The 18481-nt window shown below is 40.5% G+C and overlaps 1 protein-coding gene across 3 annotated transcripts in view; it reads left to right on the top strand.

Moving 5' to 3' along the window:
- Positions 1-18481, top strand: part of dachd (dachshund d) — a 146066-nt gene that overhangs the window by 54529 nt on the left and 73056 nt on the right. For all 3 annotated transcript variants that reach the window (XM_019882372.1, XM_019882370.1, XM_019882371.1), the window contains exon 2: positions 15566-15681. In XM_019882372.1, coding sequence (XP_019737931.1) covers positions 15566-15681 — 116 coding nt within the window. The remainder of the gene's footprint in view (positions 1-15565; positions 15682-18481) is intronic.

Below are 18481 nucleotides of genomic sequence, written 5' to 3'. Positions count from 1 at the left end.
TTTATGCAACAGTCCAATTAAAAGCTTGAGCCCATATCTAACAAATGAAGAGAAAATTCAAATAAACAGGATGCCTCCCGGGGATCTTGTTGTCATCACCGACCAGTTATATCCATCAGTCCATGATCCTAAATATTAAAATATCATTGCCTGCCGTAGTCAAAATGTGCCTTATCGCCAGTAAACACAAATGCCAAGTTGTCCATTGGAAATTTTTCTATGTACCTCAAAGACATTTCTAATCAACAAGAGCAGTGACATTTGTCATGCACGTAACCGTTTCGGTTGCATGGGAACATCTGCCTCAAAGCGACGTCTTTTATTAGAACGTGACAAAATATTTTGTTCTCACCAGGAATAATCGTCTGTATCCTCCACGCTTGCGATTCTCAGTTTATTTTCAAGTCCATTCCCATGTTGAATCCGGTTATGGCTGCCTCTCTCTCTCTCACACACACACACACACACACACAGACACGCACACGCATATGGATAATTCTTAAACAGATGCTCTCGTGCTATGATTAGTTTGCGAGTGTGTAAAGCGCCGTTTGACATGGATGAAATATAGCGCAGGTTCATTGGGAGTGCAAGGGGAAGGAGAAATGTAGCCCATCTGTAATACACTTTCTGCACTAATATCAGCTCCTTTTCTCTGATATTACAGAGAGAGATATCGATCTGGTAAAATTGTCCCATATTGGAGCTGTCTGTTGTGATATTCATCATGCTGTCACCTCGCAGAAGCACCTGCGCGTTATTAGAAACCCGGCTGTGAAGAGGTTGAAGGGTTTTAGTCTGCAAGATGTAGCAAACAATTCATCACAAGGAATTCTGGAGAGGTGACGCTCGCTGGGGGTAAGATTTATGCGTTGTCGGGGTGTACATTAAGAATTATATCGTCACATAAGAGGACACCGGCGGGCTGCGCTTCTACACTGCTGAGTAGGCCTATTTGCTCTTCTGCCATTCTTGAATTGAGGTTTTTTTTTTCGTAAAGAGAATTCCTGAAGTCTTGAGGAATGCAGTAGATCACCCCAATGGAGTTATTCGCGCTAGGTGTGACAGGCTAGTCGATAACAATTGTCACACACATGGGGATTTTAGGGAATCCGATATTTGCACAGCCAAGCGATTCAGTACGGTGGAAGGGATGGTGAAAGCTGCGTCAGCTCTGGGAATGCCATAACATCGTAGCAATGCAATAAAGTGCAACTCTTACATAAAGGGATATAAACTAACAATGCACAAGTGCCCCACTCTCAATTTTGCAGATACTGTAATTGCCGTCTCATAAAAACCATCTGTGTCCAACTTTTTAATGAGTTCCTGTTTTCATCCGGTCAAAAACAATTGCAATGTAGGAGTCTCCAAATATGGTGATTTGGTTTTTAATCAACAAAAATACTTTTTTGAGGATTAAAAACAAAAACAAAAAAAACCAAGGATCTTCTTAAATCTTCTATCTTTGTCTTACTCCCAATGTGCATATCATTGCTTTCCAATAGAACGCAGGCCCAGAAAACTACAGGAAACGGTATATCCGTATAGAATCAAGCAATATGTCATCGGACCATGACAAAATCTTCCAGACCCATGTCAGTAAATGATGAGACCTCGAAGCCGTAATTTTGAAAGGTATGTTTCCGCATGCTCAGGCACAGCACTATTCATCGCCAAACTAACTGTTCATCACCCCCCGCCCCCCAAAAAAATCCACCATTCTGTACATAGAGTAAAACATGATGGTGGCAGCATCTAGCTATTAGTGCTTTTTGGTTTTGTTTGTTTGTGTGTTTTAGCAGAACTACAACCAGGTTCAAGTTGGAGTGAATCATGAACAGTTTGATCTCGCACAAAATCTGGAGACTTTTGCTTGAAAGAAGAAAAAAAAAACCATCAGGAGAAGCCTACTAGAACAGCTGAATTTTATTTGGGGTTAAACAGAGACACTTTAAACATGTGCTGGTGTGCAGTGACTTCTATTAAATGTCGAAATGTGACATGTGGGTTTCAATTTATTATATCAGAAAAAAAAACCAAACCTTTTGATATCCACTGTAACAGGACAATGGCTTTATAGCCATACCAAAGTGAAATAACGATAGCAAGATACTCAACTTTGTATGTTTTGGCTTTAACGAGAAGTTACAAGTTAGACCGACAACTTCTGGGTTGGCAGGAATCGTACAGCAATGATTGTGCGTTGGAACGTGTGACTGTTGACATGGAGACCTCTAAAGCGAATTGTCAAGGGTGGAGGAATGCAGTAGCTCGCCCAAATAGAGTTATTTAGTGACAGGCGGTCGATAACAGTTTAAGTAAATCCGACATTCAAAGTTCAGCTCAATTTGGAGCGCCTGTTATTTCCTGTTCTTTGCTCAAGCAGTCTTCCGCAAAAAAGATCACACACTTGTACACAGACGGAATCCAAGTCTTCCGTGTCTTGCGGAGGAGGCGCTTTGATTTGTCTTTAACTGGGTACAAATGCTCGTCTGGGAATGCGCAAGCTTTGAACTAAAAGAAAGCATGGAGGAGGGGGGAGTAAAGGGGGGTGGGGGCTCTTCTCAGAAGTTCCCTCTCCTTCCATGCATGCCTCTTCCAGGCTCTTCTTGTTGTATTTAAAGCACAGCTGGTCAAATTGATCATGGCTCGCGTCGGAGAATAAACACTCCCCTAGCAGTCAGGGGCAGCGAGGGGGGGTCCTACAAGTGAGAAACAGACCCGATCCCTAACCTTTTTGCATGTATACAAACCGAGAGCACACTCAAGTTTGTGTAAATATTCCTTTTCCCTCCCCCAGATCGCTTTTGGACTCCTCCTCTGTATTTACTTTTCATTAATTATTGGGAAAATCAGAGAGAGGAGGGGGGGAGGGGGGGCTGGGGAGGGAATAAACAGAAGATAATTTTTGTTGACTGTTTCACACAGGATCTCAATCCTCAGTGCAATTAATGCTAATCAGCACGGTCTTCCTGTTTAGCTTCAACTTGAGTTTGTGTGTGGCTGCTCCTGCCCTCTTAAAACCTTTCACGAGGAAATAGTCAGGAGGGGATTTGTTGCATTGCCACCATTTTACGCTCATCGCTGTGCTATCAGTAACGCTGAATTTATGTCAATCCATGAACACAAAACCAAATTATGGTCCAATTTTACAGGCTTTGTAAAAACAGAAACGTTTTCCATTCATTCATTCATTTTTTTTTAATATCACTTATTCCATTAAGGGTGACGCGTGCGTTGGGGCCAATCGCAGGTGGACTGGTTGCCTGGTGAGGATTACATAATACATCGACAAAGATGAATGGGCACTTTATCTTTGGTAAACCGTATAAAATATATATAAAATAAAGCACGGGGAAAACATTTAAAGGCCCCAGTCAACGCGTGTTATTCAGGGAGGTTAAAGGGATTTTGTTTTTCTTTGTCACATTTCCAAAAGTAACCCAAGAAAATAAATGCTGTGGATATAGCTCGGCACGTGTTCACCACCATGCCAATGTTGTGTCTGCCTCTCCCAGTCAGCGGAGATCACTGGAGGGGATAAGTGATTAAAGGAAATGGATGAATTGAGGTATGGTTAAGATGGTTCAGTGATAAGCGTTACCCAGGGAAATTGAAGTTTCCAAAACTTAAAACATATCGAGGTGAATAAAGGCTGTGTTTCAAATTTTATGGTTGTCCATGTGGTTGACTCGATCTGTGGAAAAAAAAACAAATCAAAAGGCACATATCAATATTCAATCATTTCAATTCTGCTCCACGTAAACGCTATATTCAAATTACAATAATAATGGTATGCTGTTATTCTAACAAACGTGAGCCCAAGTTACTATCCATGGTGCTCTCACCTTGATTTTTTTCACGACTTTTATCACTTTGTCAAGAATTTAGAGCCCCGAGACGCTCGAGTCCCGTCACTGCTGTGGTTCTCCGGCATTTTTTTTAACTGTCACCGCACCGAAAGAATGAAAATGAAAGCTTTTAACCGTTGTACTCCATGTGAAGTCACTCTCCGCGACAATTTCGACGCCGGTGAAAATGCAGCTTGATTTCTCTTCTCCAAAGCTTCTTGCTATGGGGGGAACCAATTAACTACCCTTCAGGATGACTTTCACTCCTAACTGCCGGTCTGCTCCGCTGCCAGAAAGCGGGATTAATTCTCAATTAATCCCCGCAGCAGAAGAACTCCGCCTTTGTCTGCCGGGGAGGACATGAGCATACAACAGCGAGGTGACTCCGAGAGACGCCCCCCGAAAAACACCCCCCTTTAAAGATTGATGCGCCCTGTAGACTCGCTCTTCTCAAGCTGAAAATAAGAGCCATTAAAAGGAAATGCTTGACAATGATTTTTGTTTTAGGATTTCCAGCTTTATTAGCCATGCATATTAATGAGTCAATTAATTCCATTCGTCCTGGCAAGTGGCCTGTTTGTTTTTCGCGCCTGACCTTTTATCTGAGATTCGTTCACGCTCGGCTGGCTTTAAGTACCCGCTCCTCGCTGCGATTCCCATAGCCTCGCATCCAAATAAGGACTTTTTTTTTAATGTGTTTAGCACTGAGGTGCTCCCCCGCGCTTTTGTTTCACGGCTGCCCTCTCAGGATGGAAACTTTAGGGAGTGCTCGGCTCCCAAGCTCGATGTGAAAGATGCTGTACCTTTTGTTTCGTCATACTTTTAGATCCGGTTTGGATAGTCTTTGATATATTTAGAGGATTAAAAGGTGTTTTTGAAACCAGAGTTTTATTACTGCATATAATGAGCTGTTTATAAATATATGCCATGTTTTTTGAAAGTGGGCATTTTGGAAATATATCAGCTTTTTGGGGCCTGTCAATAAGTAGTAAACTGAGTTTTTGGACAGGGTTGTTGGGATGATCTTTTCTAACTAAAGTAACAAAAATTTCTCGAACTTTAGCATTAAAAATAAATCAATATGTTTGAGCCTATCTTCTAGTTGTACAAATTTTGCATTATTGTAGAATATTTGCTGTTTTCTCTTGAAGTCTGTTTGAAAAAAAAATGAGGTGAGAGATTTAAAAAAAAAAAAAAAACAGCCTAAACTGGTGTATGTTGCTTTCCCGGATTTTTCATTGCCTCGATGACACTTGACTAAAGGTAAATGTTTTAATGTGGAGGTATAAGATATACGTTTTTCCTTGGTTGTTTGTTTTTTTGTTTTGTTTGTTTATTTTTTTGTTTTTGTCGTATACAGGTGGACTTCACCATATCGCCCCGTAGTTTATCACTAGAACACTCCTTTCACTCATTTAGACAGTATTAAGGTACTTTGAAAAGTATCTAGTCAGAATGGTTCTCGTAGTTTTGGATATTTCATTATAGTTCGTTTTTATTTTGTTTTGACTTATGTTTTTTTTTTTTAATTCAGTTAGCTTTCATTCCTTTTTAGACAGGTTATTTGTTCAAAAATGCTTCATTTTAATTTGTTTTTTAGTTTTAGTTGAAGTATTATTTTTAATATAAGTGGTATTTGTCTAGTGCAAGATAAGAAAAAAAGGTCACAAAGTATTATGTAATGAAGTAAAATAAACTACAATTTTCAAACAGCGATTTGACGGTCCTTCTTCTTTACGGATTTACAGCATAACTGAAATAAAAATATTTAAAACGAACCCCGAAAGCTCATGTATGATATTAAGATGAAACCAACGGACATTTTTGCAGTAATACTAGTTTTTTAGTAATGTAAGATTTTATTTCAGTTAATTTTCTTTTTTTTTTCCATCATTTTCATTTGTATTTTACTTAACTAACTAAAACTTTTAGTACAATAACTTTGGTAAGAATCAGTCCACTATATAACTGTCTAAAATGTGCCTTACCTATTAAAGGAATGTGCTCAGCTCCCAATCAGTATGCAGTAGCAAAATAGTTTTTTTTCTTATTATTATTTTATGCAAGTATTGTTCGAATATTGTCAGTGCATTTTGGTGAATTCATTCCAAAATGTGCTTTTTAGAAATCTGTCAGGATGTCAAACCTTGTAGCAAACGTTCATTTTAATGCTCACTATTACTCTTGAGTTTTTCCGGACAGCCTGATTAAATAATTTCTCAAACAACCGATACAGTTGCTATTGTTTGTTCAGCCTTCTGATGGGCTTCGTAGCTCTTTCATATGTTTTGTAGATACAAGTGAACTTAGTGTAATTGACCCCCCCCCCCACCCCACTTCCTTTCAGCCATTGAAACCTCGATTCGATTAAGTATTCCACAGTTACTGTCAAAAGCACAAAAGCAACCTTAGTCAGATGGCGCCTGATCTTACCTTGAACCTCCTACCACCCCCACCTGCTCTCGTCTTTGTTGCCTCCGTCAGAATGCCTGCTGGATGTTACCACCCCACCGCCCCCCTGCCCTGAAACATGATGGGAAATATGCTGTTATAGCACATGGAATATTTGCCTGATGGGATCCGTAATAAAATTACGACATTTCCTCTCCATCAGCCTCTCGCGCTCTAATTTATGATTACGCTGGCAAAAAGGACATGTTTTATACATAAAGACACAAGTAGCCTCCAGTCTGCATGAGTAGCCCGTGTCCTGCTTTTCAGAGTTCCTCGGAGAGGACAGGGGAAATAATTGAAAAAGTTGAAAAGTCTAGCTGCGCTGTGTACGTTTCTTGTAAGGGATGCTCAGGAAATGAGATTAATCAGCGTGGCAGACATTGTGAGGAGGGGGGGAAAAAAAAAAGTTTGCCGTGAATGCCTGACAGTCGTGCTCTTTCTCTCATTTCAAATGTTGGCAGGCTAGCAGGCAGCTCCAAGGGAAATGCGCTCCTTTCATACTTGAGTAATTGATGAATTGTATGCAATATGCAAATGAGAATCCATAAATCTTATGAATGACAGCTTAATTTATGTGAGCCTTAATGAATGCAGGATTAGATTTTAATTAAATATCCTCAAAGGCACCCTGACTGGGTAAGTTTTTAAAGCCTTGTTTTGAAGACTTGTTTCATATGCATCACAGTTCATGAAAAAAAAAAAAAAAAAGAGAGAAATTTCCTCGCAGTTTGAAGATAAGACCTGGTCTGTTTTGTTAACCAAAGGCGCTTAATAATAAATACTGGAGCCAATCATATCAAGCAATCTCATTTGGGGCTTTCCTGGAACTGTGCACTCGCGTACATTTGATTAACTGCATTTACTTGAAGCGCTATCTGATTCCCAACATTTGCTACAGTATCTTTTTAATTAAGAGAATCATCCATTAGGCATGGAAAAGTCAACCAATTAGGCTTTCCTCATCAGTTGCCATGATGTGGGAAGCCTGCTTACTCATTATCGTGGCCTGTTGATGTGATACTAAACACTCTTACTCTGTAGTTACGGCAGCGGCGGCGGCAATTATGAAATCTTCTTTTTTGCCATTAATGAAGCGCGCCTTATAATCAGCAATTTATGGTGTTTTAGATGTTTTGTAGATTGAATTTCACAGCTGAGAGGCTTCAAACAGCTCTAATGGAATGTGATTATGAGAAAGTCTCCTCCCAAAAGATTGAAGGAGTAGGAATGGTCCTTGATTTCAGAAGTTTTATCAAAGTTTGGACAATAGTTTCACTTGGAGACTTCATGACCCCAACCGATAGCAGACTGAATTGAGCTGAACTGTACTGCACTACTGCAGACCCCAACCAAAATATACGGAAAAGTGGCAGGCTACATATAAAATATTTTGGGACTTCTTACAATGCAAATGTTAAAATATTTGGACTGCAAAATTGCACTTGAGATAATTTGGGAACTAGCAATTCAGATGCTGTTTTTTTTTTTTTTTTTTTAGTTTATTGATATGTGCTGCTGAGTAGAAAAAGGGCTTTTACAGTGTTTCATCAAAAATGGAGAAAGCAAAACTAACTGAACTAGTAGGTCATGCCCTAAAGTGTTGCTCCCTTTTAGTAACAATAATGAGAAATAATTTACAAAACGTATCTTGTATTTCGGATTTTGTTTATGTGGTTAAATTGTAGATGGATTTTTTTTCATCCATTTTTGCCAGAGTAGTTGTCCAGTGACAACCTTTTGCGATGGATGGCTTTAATAGTTGATTTAAAGTTTGACTATACATTCCCATTAGACTCCCCCAGTACTGGCCTGGGCTGGATAACATCCCTGATCCAATCCAATGTTGACAGATATTGGATACTATTTTACGTAAAAATGTGCTTAACTGACTCGAGGTTCACCGCTGACACTTGAGCTGACAGTTCTAATCAAGTCAAAGAAAAGCACTGGGAAGTGACCGGTCCCTTTGCGACTCCTGATCCCAAGCTATCGCCCACACAGGGATCAGGCACCAGACAGGAGTTTTAGTGGGGACTGAATCGCTGCTCGCCCTATCCACCCCCGCCTCTGGTTGGTTCCTCACTATTTGATCTGCCATATATTGTTCGGCAACAAAAGGTTCACAGTTTTCAAGGCGGATGCAGCTGTTCCCTCCCATCCCTAATAAATAAAAAACTGTTCCCCGCCCTCACCAACTCACCCACAATCTTGATAAGATAAGGTCCATGTGGCTACCTGCGACGGGCGTCTGTTTGACAGGTGCAAGGGGAAGCTGATGGAGATAATCCGAGAATAAGTTGAATGCGAGTGCAGATACAAGATGAGGCGCGGGGATAGATGGCTGCATGAAAAAGATGGATGAGCGAATATATTCCCATGTATCATGGTGTGACTGTGAGATTACGATCATCACAAGCAATAGACTGCCAAGGTCAGCAGGAAATATAAATCATCCTTTTTTTTTCTTCTCTCCGCGTTGAAGGAAATCTTTAATGCATACCTATTACCTTTTTTATTTAACAGTTTGCAACAATGTACTCATTTTGTCTCACCGCCATGACTGAAAACTCAAGATACTGAATCAGTTGTGATGATCCAAACAGAAAAGTCAAACGTTGCGTGAAAGATGAAGGACCCCTTGAATGATTTCACGCCAGTCATTTTTGGGTCTTCATCGTTTAAAGTACTGATAGCTTTGGAAGAGGAAACGGTCTCCGCTTGGTAACTTGTAAATGATTCACAAAATGCTCTGCTGTTCCTGGTGCGGTCGTTTGCATGGCTGCCCGATGTTATCTGTACTTTTGTGTTTGCAAACAAGATTGTACCCGCTACACAGTGAACAGAACTTGCTGGACTATAGTCTTGAGGGTAACGTCAGGCACGGACCCATCAAGTGGTTTCTCGTCATAATCACGTGAAAGTAATGACTGCTTCATATTGACTAAAGTAACATATTTTCATTGTCCAATTAGAGCATAATGGGACTTCCGAGGGACAAAGGGATCCTTAAAAATGTAAATAACCAAACAAATGTTACATCCAGACTTCTGACACACCCACCTGGAATAACCTTGGGATGAGTGTGCAATCACCCAAGAACGGTGAACGCGAAGTACACGCTGCATGTACATTTGATAGCTTTCTGAAAGCCGCTTAAAATGTGTTGCAATGTAGTTTGTAACTGAGTAAAATATGGTGTTTCACTTCCACGGGGTGCTGGACTTAAAATAGCCTCTAGAGTGTGTTTAAAAATATATATATATATATACATATATATATATATATACACTAGATTATCATAGCAGCAATTTTTTTGTTAAATAGTGTAGAGTTCTTTATCACTCACATAGTGAAAATAATAGGCTTATGTGATGAAAAATACTAAATATCTTTGCAGGGAATCAGTGTGCAATCGCATTACATGTCTGTAAAATATGTACTTATTTTGAATAATAAGAGCCAAAACAAGATGTTTCTCTTTTCTTAGGTTTTTTTTTTGATTGTAATTATATAATTTGGTAATTATAATTTGAAAATGGTGTTAGAATGACACAATAAAATCAGAAGTAATGGCTTACTCTTAATCCCACGAGTTCTGGCTTGATACTTCTCCAAGGAGCGAACAAATGAAGCTTCTTTACACATCACTTGACTTTGCTCCATCCACTCTGGATGTGGCGTTGATGTATGATTCAGTGCTCCATGTGTATGACGGTAAATGTTGTCTCTGGTAATTCTTGCCACCTGATGTCACACACGGCACCATGTAAGACAATTGCGTATGGGGTGCAGCGCTGATCATCTAAAATATGGAGCAAAGTAAATACTGTCTATATTCTATTGAGAATCCCACCATAAATTTCATATGCCCCCCCTTAAGACTGGAATCCGGCGTCTGGTAGAATACCGCCCAAGATACACTCAGTATCTGACAAATAAGGTTGTTTTTAACTCGTAACATTGTCATGCTTACCTAATTGAAAAGTTGTGTCCTTAATCCATTCATCTCCATGTGAAAATTGCCGGTTGTGTTTTGAGTTGAAAACTTTCCTGTAACTTTATACTGTTGTCTACTGTCTAACAATAACACTGCTTCATATTTCCCAAATCGTCCATGTCCTGTGAAATTGTTTACTGGAAAAATATGGATGCTAGCTTGCATTAAATATTTGATTTAGAGTTGATTTATTCTGTCCAATAATGCACTATTGAATTTTCTATTGATAGTAAGTCCTTCAAGCAGCGGTTAACCCCCTGGGGGAGTTTTTAAACTGTTTGACCTGAGCAAATACATACAAAAATAAATATATATAAACGCTCATAAAGTCAGCAAATTCCGGTCCCTGACGGTCCGAAGCGTCTGTGTTTCTGCTTGACCCGGCACTTTGAAGAAAAAAAAAAAAGGTAAGGAGATGCTTTGTTTTATCAATAAGACCTTGTTTTCACGGCTGGTCACCACCTCGCCGAACCAATCAATGGGTGCGCGCTCCGCTATCGCTGGTGGAGAAATGAAAAATAAACCCCAGATAATCCTTCAGTTAAAAGGTTACTCGCGGCGATAAAAGCTATTTTGTTAATTTATTTACTCTCTGCGTCGGAGAGATAAAGAAAAAGAACAATTAGGGGAATTCTAGGTGAGAGATTTTCAAAGGGCAATGACATTGGGTTAATATTTTATAAGGTCTGATTGGCGGAAACCTGCAGAGGCCTTTTGTTTACACATGGAATGATTCACTCGTTTGTTTGTCGGCCGAACGAGCAGCGGAAATGGAATAAATATCTTCATGCCTACCTTTTACGCACGTCAAACAAAAGCCCAGATAAAAGGTTAATGGCTCTATCAGAACCGCCGGAAAATAATTTTACCATCTCTGTTGACATAATCAGGTTGGATTCCAAAAGACGGGAGGGCGGCAGATGTGTGTAACAAAATCCACCAAAGATGGCACGCTCACTTGGGCTCAACATTATCGATTGATTTATAACCGATCGTAATCACTGCATTAGCGGCGCGCTGCGTAATGAGATCCCAGTCGCCGTTTCCGTCCCCTTTCGCGATATTCTCCGCCTATCACTTCCTGTAAACCGGGGTGAGAACGTGAATGCAATTATCGGGGCTTTTATTGCGTCGGGACATTGAAATTGGACTCATGTTGGGCCCCGTGTAATCCGATTGCCCGCTGCGGCGTAGTGTGTTGGCGAGTATCGGGTTCCCGGCGACTCTGCTGGGTCAACACAAGGCCGCACCATTATAGGGGGTCAGGTTCAGGGAAAGTTCATTGTTATTTTCTTTTGGCGACGGCAGCAAAACAAAGAAAGTGATACATCGCATATTTGCTGCCGGGGCCTATTTGGGTTATTTAATTGAAGCCAGCAGAGATGTGAGGCCCTCAAATATCCTTTCGCAGCTCGAACGTAAATAAAGACTGAAATCATTTGTTTTACTAGTCACCTCCCACTTTTATATATTGTATCTTTTTCCGTAAACACTTCAGACTTGATGAAAATGATGAATGGGCTGTAAAAGTAAAATGAAAAATTCTGCTTATTGATATTATTGATAAACGGCAACCTACAGTATATTTCCTACAACTGTATATGCAAGAGTGGCACAGAAAATCTTAATAGCAGCTGAGAGCATAACTACAACATCAGGCCTCAATGAGTGTCACCCAAAACGTCAGTGCTGCAGATTTAGACATTACAACAATGGTTTCTCTCTACGTTGAGGGAAATCTTTAATACATACCGATTGCTTTTTTAAAAAAATTAACAGTTTGCAACAATGTACTCATTTTGTCTCACTGCAGTGACTGAAAACTCACGATACTGCATCAGTTGTGATGAGCCAAAGAGAAACTCTTGTTGAGATCAAAACGAAAACTTCTTAATGTAGATTAAGCAACATATCTGTGAACAACGTATTTCAGTGTTTGTCTCCTAAAAAGCTCTTCTACAGTCTCATAATTAACTGCTCATTTTGTCTGAAAGTTGATCAATCTGAAAAAGAGAGAAAAACTGCTTTATGTTTTTCATCAGGTAAAAACACACACACAAAATGGGTTTAAAAATTCCAAGCCTGCATGAATTCAGTTGTTCTGCAATAATGGCCTACTTTGGGGCCTTTTTCTGTGCCAGGCTATTTAGGGAAGTCAGCATCTGCTGCTTGATAAATAGCTTGGCGCTTTTATTGTTGGAGGCCAGGTTGAGTTCCTCTGCGGACGCACTGTGTCACTTAGCTTGACCGTCACAGATGTGCGCATGCTAGGTTACAAAGTACATTTGTGCGACTTTCACTGGCAGCTTGTATGCGTACAAGCTGACAAACCACTTTTACCTGTTTTTTTTTTTCATACTAAAGTTCACATCCTTTAACATCAGTTTTTTTTGTCCATTTGAGAAGCATTTTTTGCTTTTTGTATTGTTGGCAAAAAGCCTTTTAGCCGTCACGTAGCCTCCATTGAGGTCTTCATAAATAATTCAGCCAGAGAACGAGTGAAAGTGATGACAGCAAAACTGTCCGCGATCGCTCCCTCTCCTCCGATCAAAGAGGCATATAGAAATAGGAATTACATTTCCAGACATTCCCAGGTTGAGCGGGCACTTGCCCCCCCCCACTCCTCGCTTGCTGCCCTCCTCTCACTTTCGCTCCCTCGCCACTTCGCTCGCTTGTCTATTTTTTTCCCGCCCCCCTTCAAAGGGTTCGATGAGGGCTGGCTTTTAGTCCTCTTGAGCCACGCCATGAGAGTCAGCACATTCAGACAGACAGAGAGAGCAAGCGCACTCTATTAGCAAGCAGCGAGGTAAGTAAACCTCACAAGACACGGCTGAATAAACTCCACTATTAAGGCCGTTTGCTGCGGATGCTGCCTGTGGGAAATGCAATGAGATGGGCTGTAAGGCAAACGACCGCAATGGCTGATGAGGGGCGCTGGATTCAGCCACAAGTGTTTAATAAAAAATACAAAAAAAAGCTCATCGTCACTTAAACAGCTTTAATGGAAAAGGCCAATTCCTCTCTGGGCGTATTTTTTTTTTTTTTTTTTGTGCTTAACATGGGTCTCGGTTTTCGGGCAATGGTGTTCAAATTTACGCAGCGACGAGACTCGAGACACTCGGTGTTTGCTGGTCGGTGGCTGCCCAAGGAATTAAATCATCCATTTTGCAGAGCATAATTTGCAGTCGCCGAAAACATTTGTGTCCTAAGGTATCTCCATACAGACACAGCTGGCATGGCTCCTACCAGGAAGTATATGTCACACTGGCAAATGAAGTATCAGGGAAATATTGTGAGTACGGATACGATACAGACATACAGTATACTGGTATACCAATACTGGTATTGATAGTAGCATATCTCGAGTACTGACGTCAGCACTGACATTGACAACCTTGTCGTTATGGGTCAGACTGATGACCAAATCAAAGTTGGGGCAGATAATTGTCATAACCAATCAGAGACAACCGCTTCCATTTATTTCCACGTTTCTGCACTGGTCTTCCTTGTAGGTGAATAAAGAGCGCAGTGCACACATATTAGTGGTAGTAGCACTATAACACATGGGTCTGGCATCCCCCTGTTGTTCATAGACTTCTTTTTTTCCCATTTTTTTGCTGTTACGGCCCTCAGATATACGAAATTCAGCAGTGGTGAAAGATAGTTGATTTTTATTTTTATTTTTCGTCATGTAGACCTTGCTTTAGTCCACACCCACATCTAGTTAACTTCCAGTTGCAAAACAGACTAATAAACGTGAGTATGTTTGTTTAGAATGCATCAAAGTTTGAAGCACCCTGTTTTGGCTATAGTGTAGTTTAACAAAAACAAAAAAAAAAAAAAAACGGTCAAACACAAATAGCACACAGCATCGCATGCACTTGATAACTGAAAACATACCCCCCTCCCTCCATTGCCCCATTTCATACCACGAGACGCAAGTCTGAGTGAACAGTCAAATAATGTGTTGGATCACCCTTCCTATCCTGCTTTTTTTCTAATTTTCTCATCAGCACAAGAACAAACATTTATCTCCAAGGGGAGAATGTAATTGTGGTTTCCAGTGGAACACAATACATCACATTTAACTGTAGCAGTCTTATTAACAGAAAAATAATTCATTTGAATGGAGGGTGCTGCGCAGGGCGGGGGTTGGGGGAGTGGGGTCGGGGTTGGCTAGTATAGGCCAGCACCAATTTGATTTCTGGCGTTGTTTTGTGTTTCTGAAATGAACGCCTTGTTGTTCTGGTTTTGACTGATCTTTTAAAGATTTTAAACAAAAGCCCATCTCATTTTGGATAGGATTTAGTAGCCTGATAACACTCAGACTATTGTATGCTCAATAATTTATGACGCCAATATGTCACTGGTGTCAAGTCGGCCGTAATTCATCTTCCGTAGAGACACCAGCATCTACCTTTATGGACTCTTTGCCCCCTTATAATATGTTTTTGTCACCCTGTAGGCATCTCTTTGTAAGTATAAGCCAGCAAAGTAGGTATTGATTGCAACTTGGAGCTGTATTAACACGCCAATGAGTGAGACGTGTGGAAAGTCAGTCTGGTATCTGCTTCCAAGGCCTTTTCCACCCTCCTCAGTCAGGTGACTGGGTCATTTATCACGGCTGGATCTGTGCCCCTCGCTCGCTGTAATAAAACTCCCCCCCATCGGAGTGGTCCAACAGGTCTGAATCACTCTGTCACACCACCTTCCAGCAATGGCATGCATTAAATCAAGCAAGCGGAACATTTCCTAAGGCAGCCATTGCCTTTTAATTTCCTGAAGAAGCTTAAAATATCATTCATTACTGCAACTACACATATTTGGTTTTTAAAAGTCTCATAAATCAATAGGGCCCTGACTGCAATAATTATAACAAGTTAATGTGTAATTTCGAGACTGACGTGGGCTGAAGATTTTAGCATATGCAAACGAGGCAATTCAAATAGTGCGGGGGATATTAATGCGCAGAAACAGGTAACGAGGTACGGGCTATGAATTATGCATCAAAAAGTGGTTGATCTTCAATAAAAGGAAATGAATTCAACGTGTACTCTAATTAGTTATGGAAGTCTATTATGTTGAGCTGCAGAAAGCAACTGTCCTTGAAAGGGAATTTATTTACAGTGCGTGTTGTCTCGTTGTGGAACGCTCCAAATGTTAACACCAGCCGTCGCTGTCGCCCACCTCCCCCACCACCACCGCTCTCGCTGCCACCCCCGCACTCTCTCATCCGTCTGCCTCTTGTGTTTGCTTTCAGCTCCAGACCCGGTCGGCCTCCGAAGAGGACCCAGAGTGTGACATCGCCCGAGAACCCTCACATCATGCCCCACACGGTCCCCGGTCTCATGTCCCCTGGCATGATCCCACCCACAGGTAGGCTTGGATTCCCACTTAGTCTTGGGCAAGCAAAATATTCCATTTCCATAAATTATACCGGATTTGGAATAATTCGTTCTAGCTTCCAAACTGTCACATTGTAAAACTCTCTTTGAGCACTCTTTAATTGAATAATCCAATGAACAGAGTCCATTTAATTTTTTTTTTTTTTTTTTTTTTAACATGAACTGTCACACAAGTATAAAATAAAATTAAAAATCTCCATTTAGGACTCAAATGCTCAACACCACTCACATTTTGAGTTTGACCAAAGTATATGCCTCTTAAATGTGATGCTCCTTCACGAGCCTTTAGTTGGGTTTTTCTTTGGTTTATCATGAAACTTAATCCAAAAAAAGAAGCATCCTCACGAAGGGTGATAGAAAAACAGGCCAAAAACATATAGTAGTACGCATCTGTAGGTAACTAATCGTTACAATTTTGTGAAAGTTATGAATGATAAAAAATAATCAGCACATATGTATAACACATTCTCCCTTCTGATCACAAGTGATGAGCATACGGGGGCTAATCAAAAACGTGATAAGCTAACACAGGAGCAAGATAAGCACATTGACAACAAAGACAGGTTGTATAAAACGTTTTTGACAATTGACACACATCCCGGATGACAGCTAGCCAGTCTGTGGCTAGCTTGAAGCTAACATGGCAGTCTACAACTTCACTCTGTACTTCTTTTTGTCAAAAAGCACAAACAGCTGGACTTCACTCACTTCACCTCTGCCTAACATGACTGTGTTAGCTGATTTTTTTTTATTTTCTCTGAAGCCAAGTCAAAGTCAAATTTTGTTTATGTAGCCCATAATCATAAAGAAGGCTATCGCAAAACATATGCACAAAGTAATCCGTGGATTATGGCTGGCATGAGTTCTAGGGAGTTTTGTGGCAATATAATGACATCAGATATGATGACGGTTAGAACTCCGAACTTTTGGAGAACTTTAGGGCATATTTTTTCTTCCAAATATGGGTCAAATTCCAGATACGTCCTTCGGGTGTTGGAACTTGGAGGTACCACTGTAGTGCCTGCTCGGGGGCACCCTGCAGCTCATCCTCGAAATGGCAATGGGTCCGAAGTGACACATGAAGCCCCCCGCCACCAGACACCCGCCGCTCACTCGTTCACCAAAAACAGATCGTCTGCGTAAGCCCCTGTGGAAAAAAAGCAACAACAAAGGCAAGGTTGAATAAATTGGAGTGGAGATCTTTTCTCTCAGATTATTCCGGTAGATGTTGCATTTGTTGCCTGGAGTGCATTCTAATTAGCGCGATTAATCCACTCCACTGCAATATGTACATAGGCGCTGGTTGACGCTAAAGCAAGCTTATCGCCACAAGAATCAACAGCAAGCGTTCAGGCCCTGACGCCCCCTCAGGCCGAGTCTTATTGCGACAAACGCTTTTGTTCTATTTGTGGCGGGCTTCATTGTGACTACTTTGATGTTGGTGGCTTTAAGTGCTACCATTTGCATATTGTTGTGTTCTCCTTCTTGACATGTCGAACGATGTTACACCGTTTTCAGCATTCACTTGGTGTACATGACATTTACTGAAGTACTCCAGATATAATACACATAAAACAACGCTGCTTATATCTACGACGATGTCAGTTAGCTTCCGGGGTCTCCTTACACCTTTAAGTGTAATGCCAAAACTAAGATAACACTCAATTCGTTCCAGGAAAAAAATAAAAATAAAAATCCACTCTACAGATATAAATCACTGTAAAATATAAAAACAACAAAACACTTCCTCAACTTTTAGAAAAAGTCTTTGAGTGTCACTTTAAAGCAAAAGAAAAAGCAAAACACGTGCTTACTAGCTGTAGTAACTGTTGGCATTCTTAGGGAATGAAATTGGTCGCAATTGCCCTGTTTGTCTTATTGCATGAATTTATGAAGCCTACTCAGATGGGAGGGGAAACTCGTCTTGTACGACAAAGCAGGCTGCAATTTGTAAGACCTCTGAAGCATTCCACTTTTATGTGGTTTTTTTTTGTTATACTTTTTGGCTAACTGTATGTAACCAAAAAGGTTGTGGTTTGCGTTTCACTTTTTTTTTTTTTTTTGCACGCCAGGGCTTCCGCACATCATCTACGTCCAGACTTATGACACACCCACCATGTTTAAACTAGTGCAAAAACCAAAGAGCTGTGGTTGTTGTTTTCTGGGGCTGCCTGTCAGGACCTTGGAGTTTTGCTTCAATTTGAGTATGCCGTGTATGAAAACTACCTTATCTAACGGATTTGTTGCCAGTCAGGACGTGTGCAATGCTTCCACTAACGCACGCCAGCATTTAGAAGTAGCATTTTTTTTTTTTTTTTACTTTCACCACTCACCGGGCAAGTCACTTTATCGCGTAGATATATTTTGATGACCAGCATACAAGCAGTTAAAAACAAATGATTAACTATGCAATCCGCCATTGTGACGACTGGGGTTTTGTAACAGTGGAAGCCCCTTGCTTTCAAAACAATTTGCCACCAATTATGTTCGTTTTTTTTCTCAATTTTAATTATTATTTCATCTACCCCCCCCCCCAAAAAAAAACAGCATTGAAAATGTCCATTGTCTTGCAAGTAAAGAAAAGCTTGGACCATTCCTTATATATGTATTTATTAATTTTCATAGTTTTTCAAAATAAGCACAGTATTTCAGAGATTTCGAGACATTTCAGAGAAATGTTTTTCATGAGATGGCAACAAGATGGTTTCATAGCTTTTTATGATGATGTTTTTGTTTTTTTTTTGAATTGCTTGGGAGGAATTAGGTGGTTT

This window comes from Hippocampus comes, unplaced genomic scaffold (assembly GCF_001891065.2).
Source record: "Hippocampus comes isolate QL1 unplaced genomic scaffold, H_comes_QL1_v1.1 scaffold111, whole genome shotgun sequence".
NCBI classification, from domain to species: Eukaryota; Metazoa; Chordata; class Actinopteri; order Syngnathiformes; family Syngnathidae; genus Hippocampus; species Hippocampus comes.
Note: the sequence above shows the minus strand (reverse complement) of the source record. Positions and strands in the feature narration are given on the sequence as shown.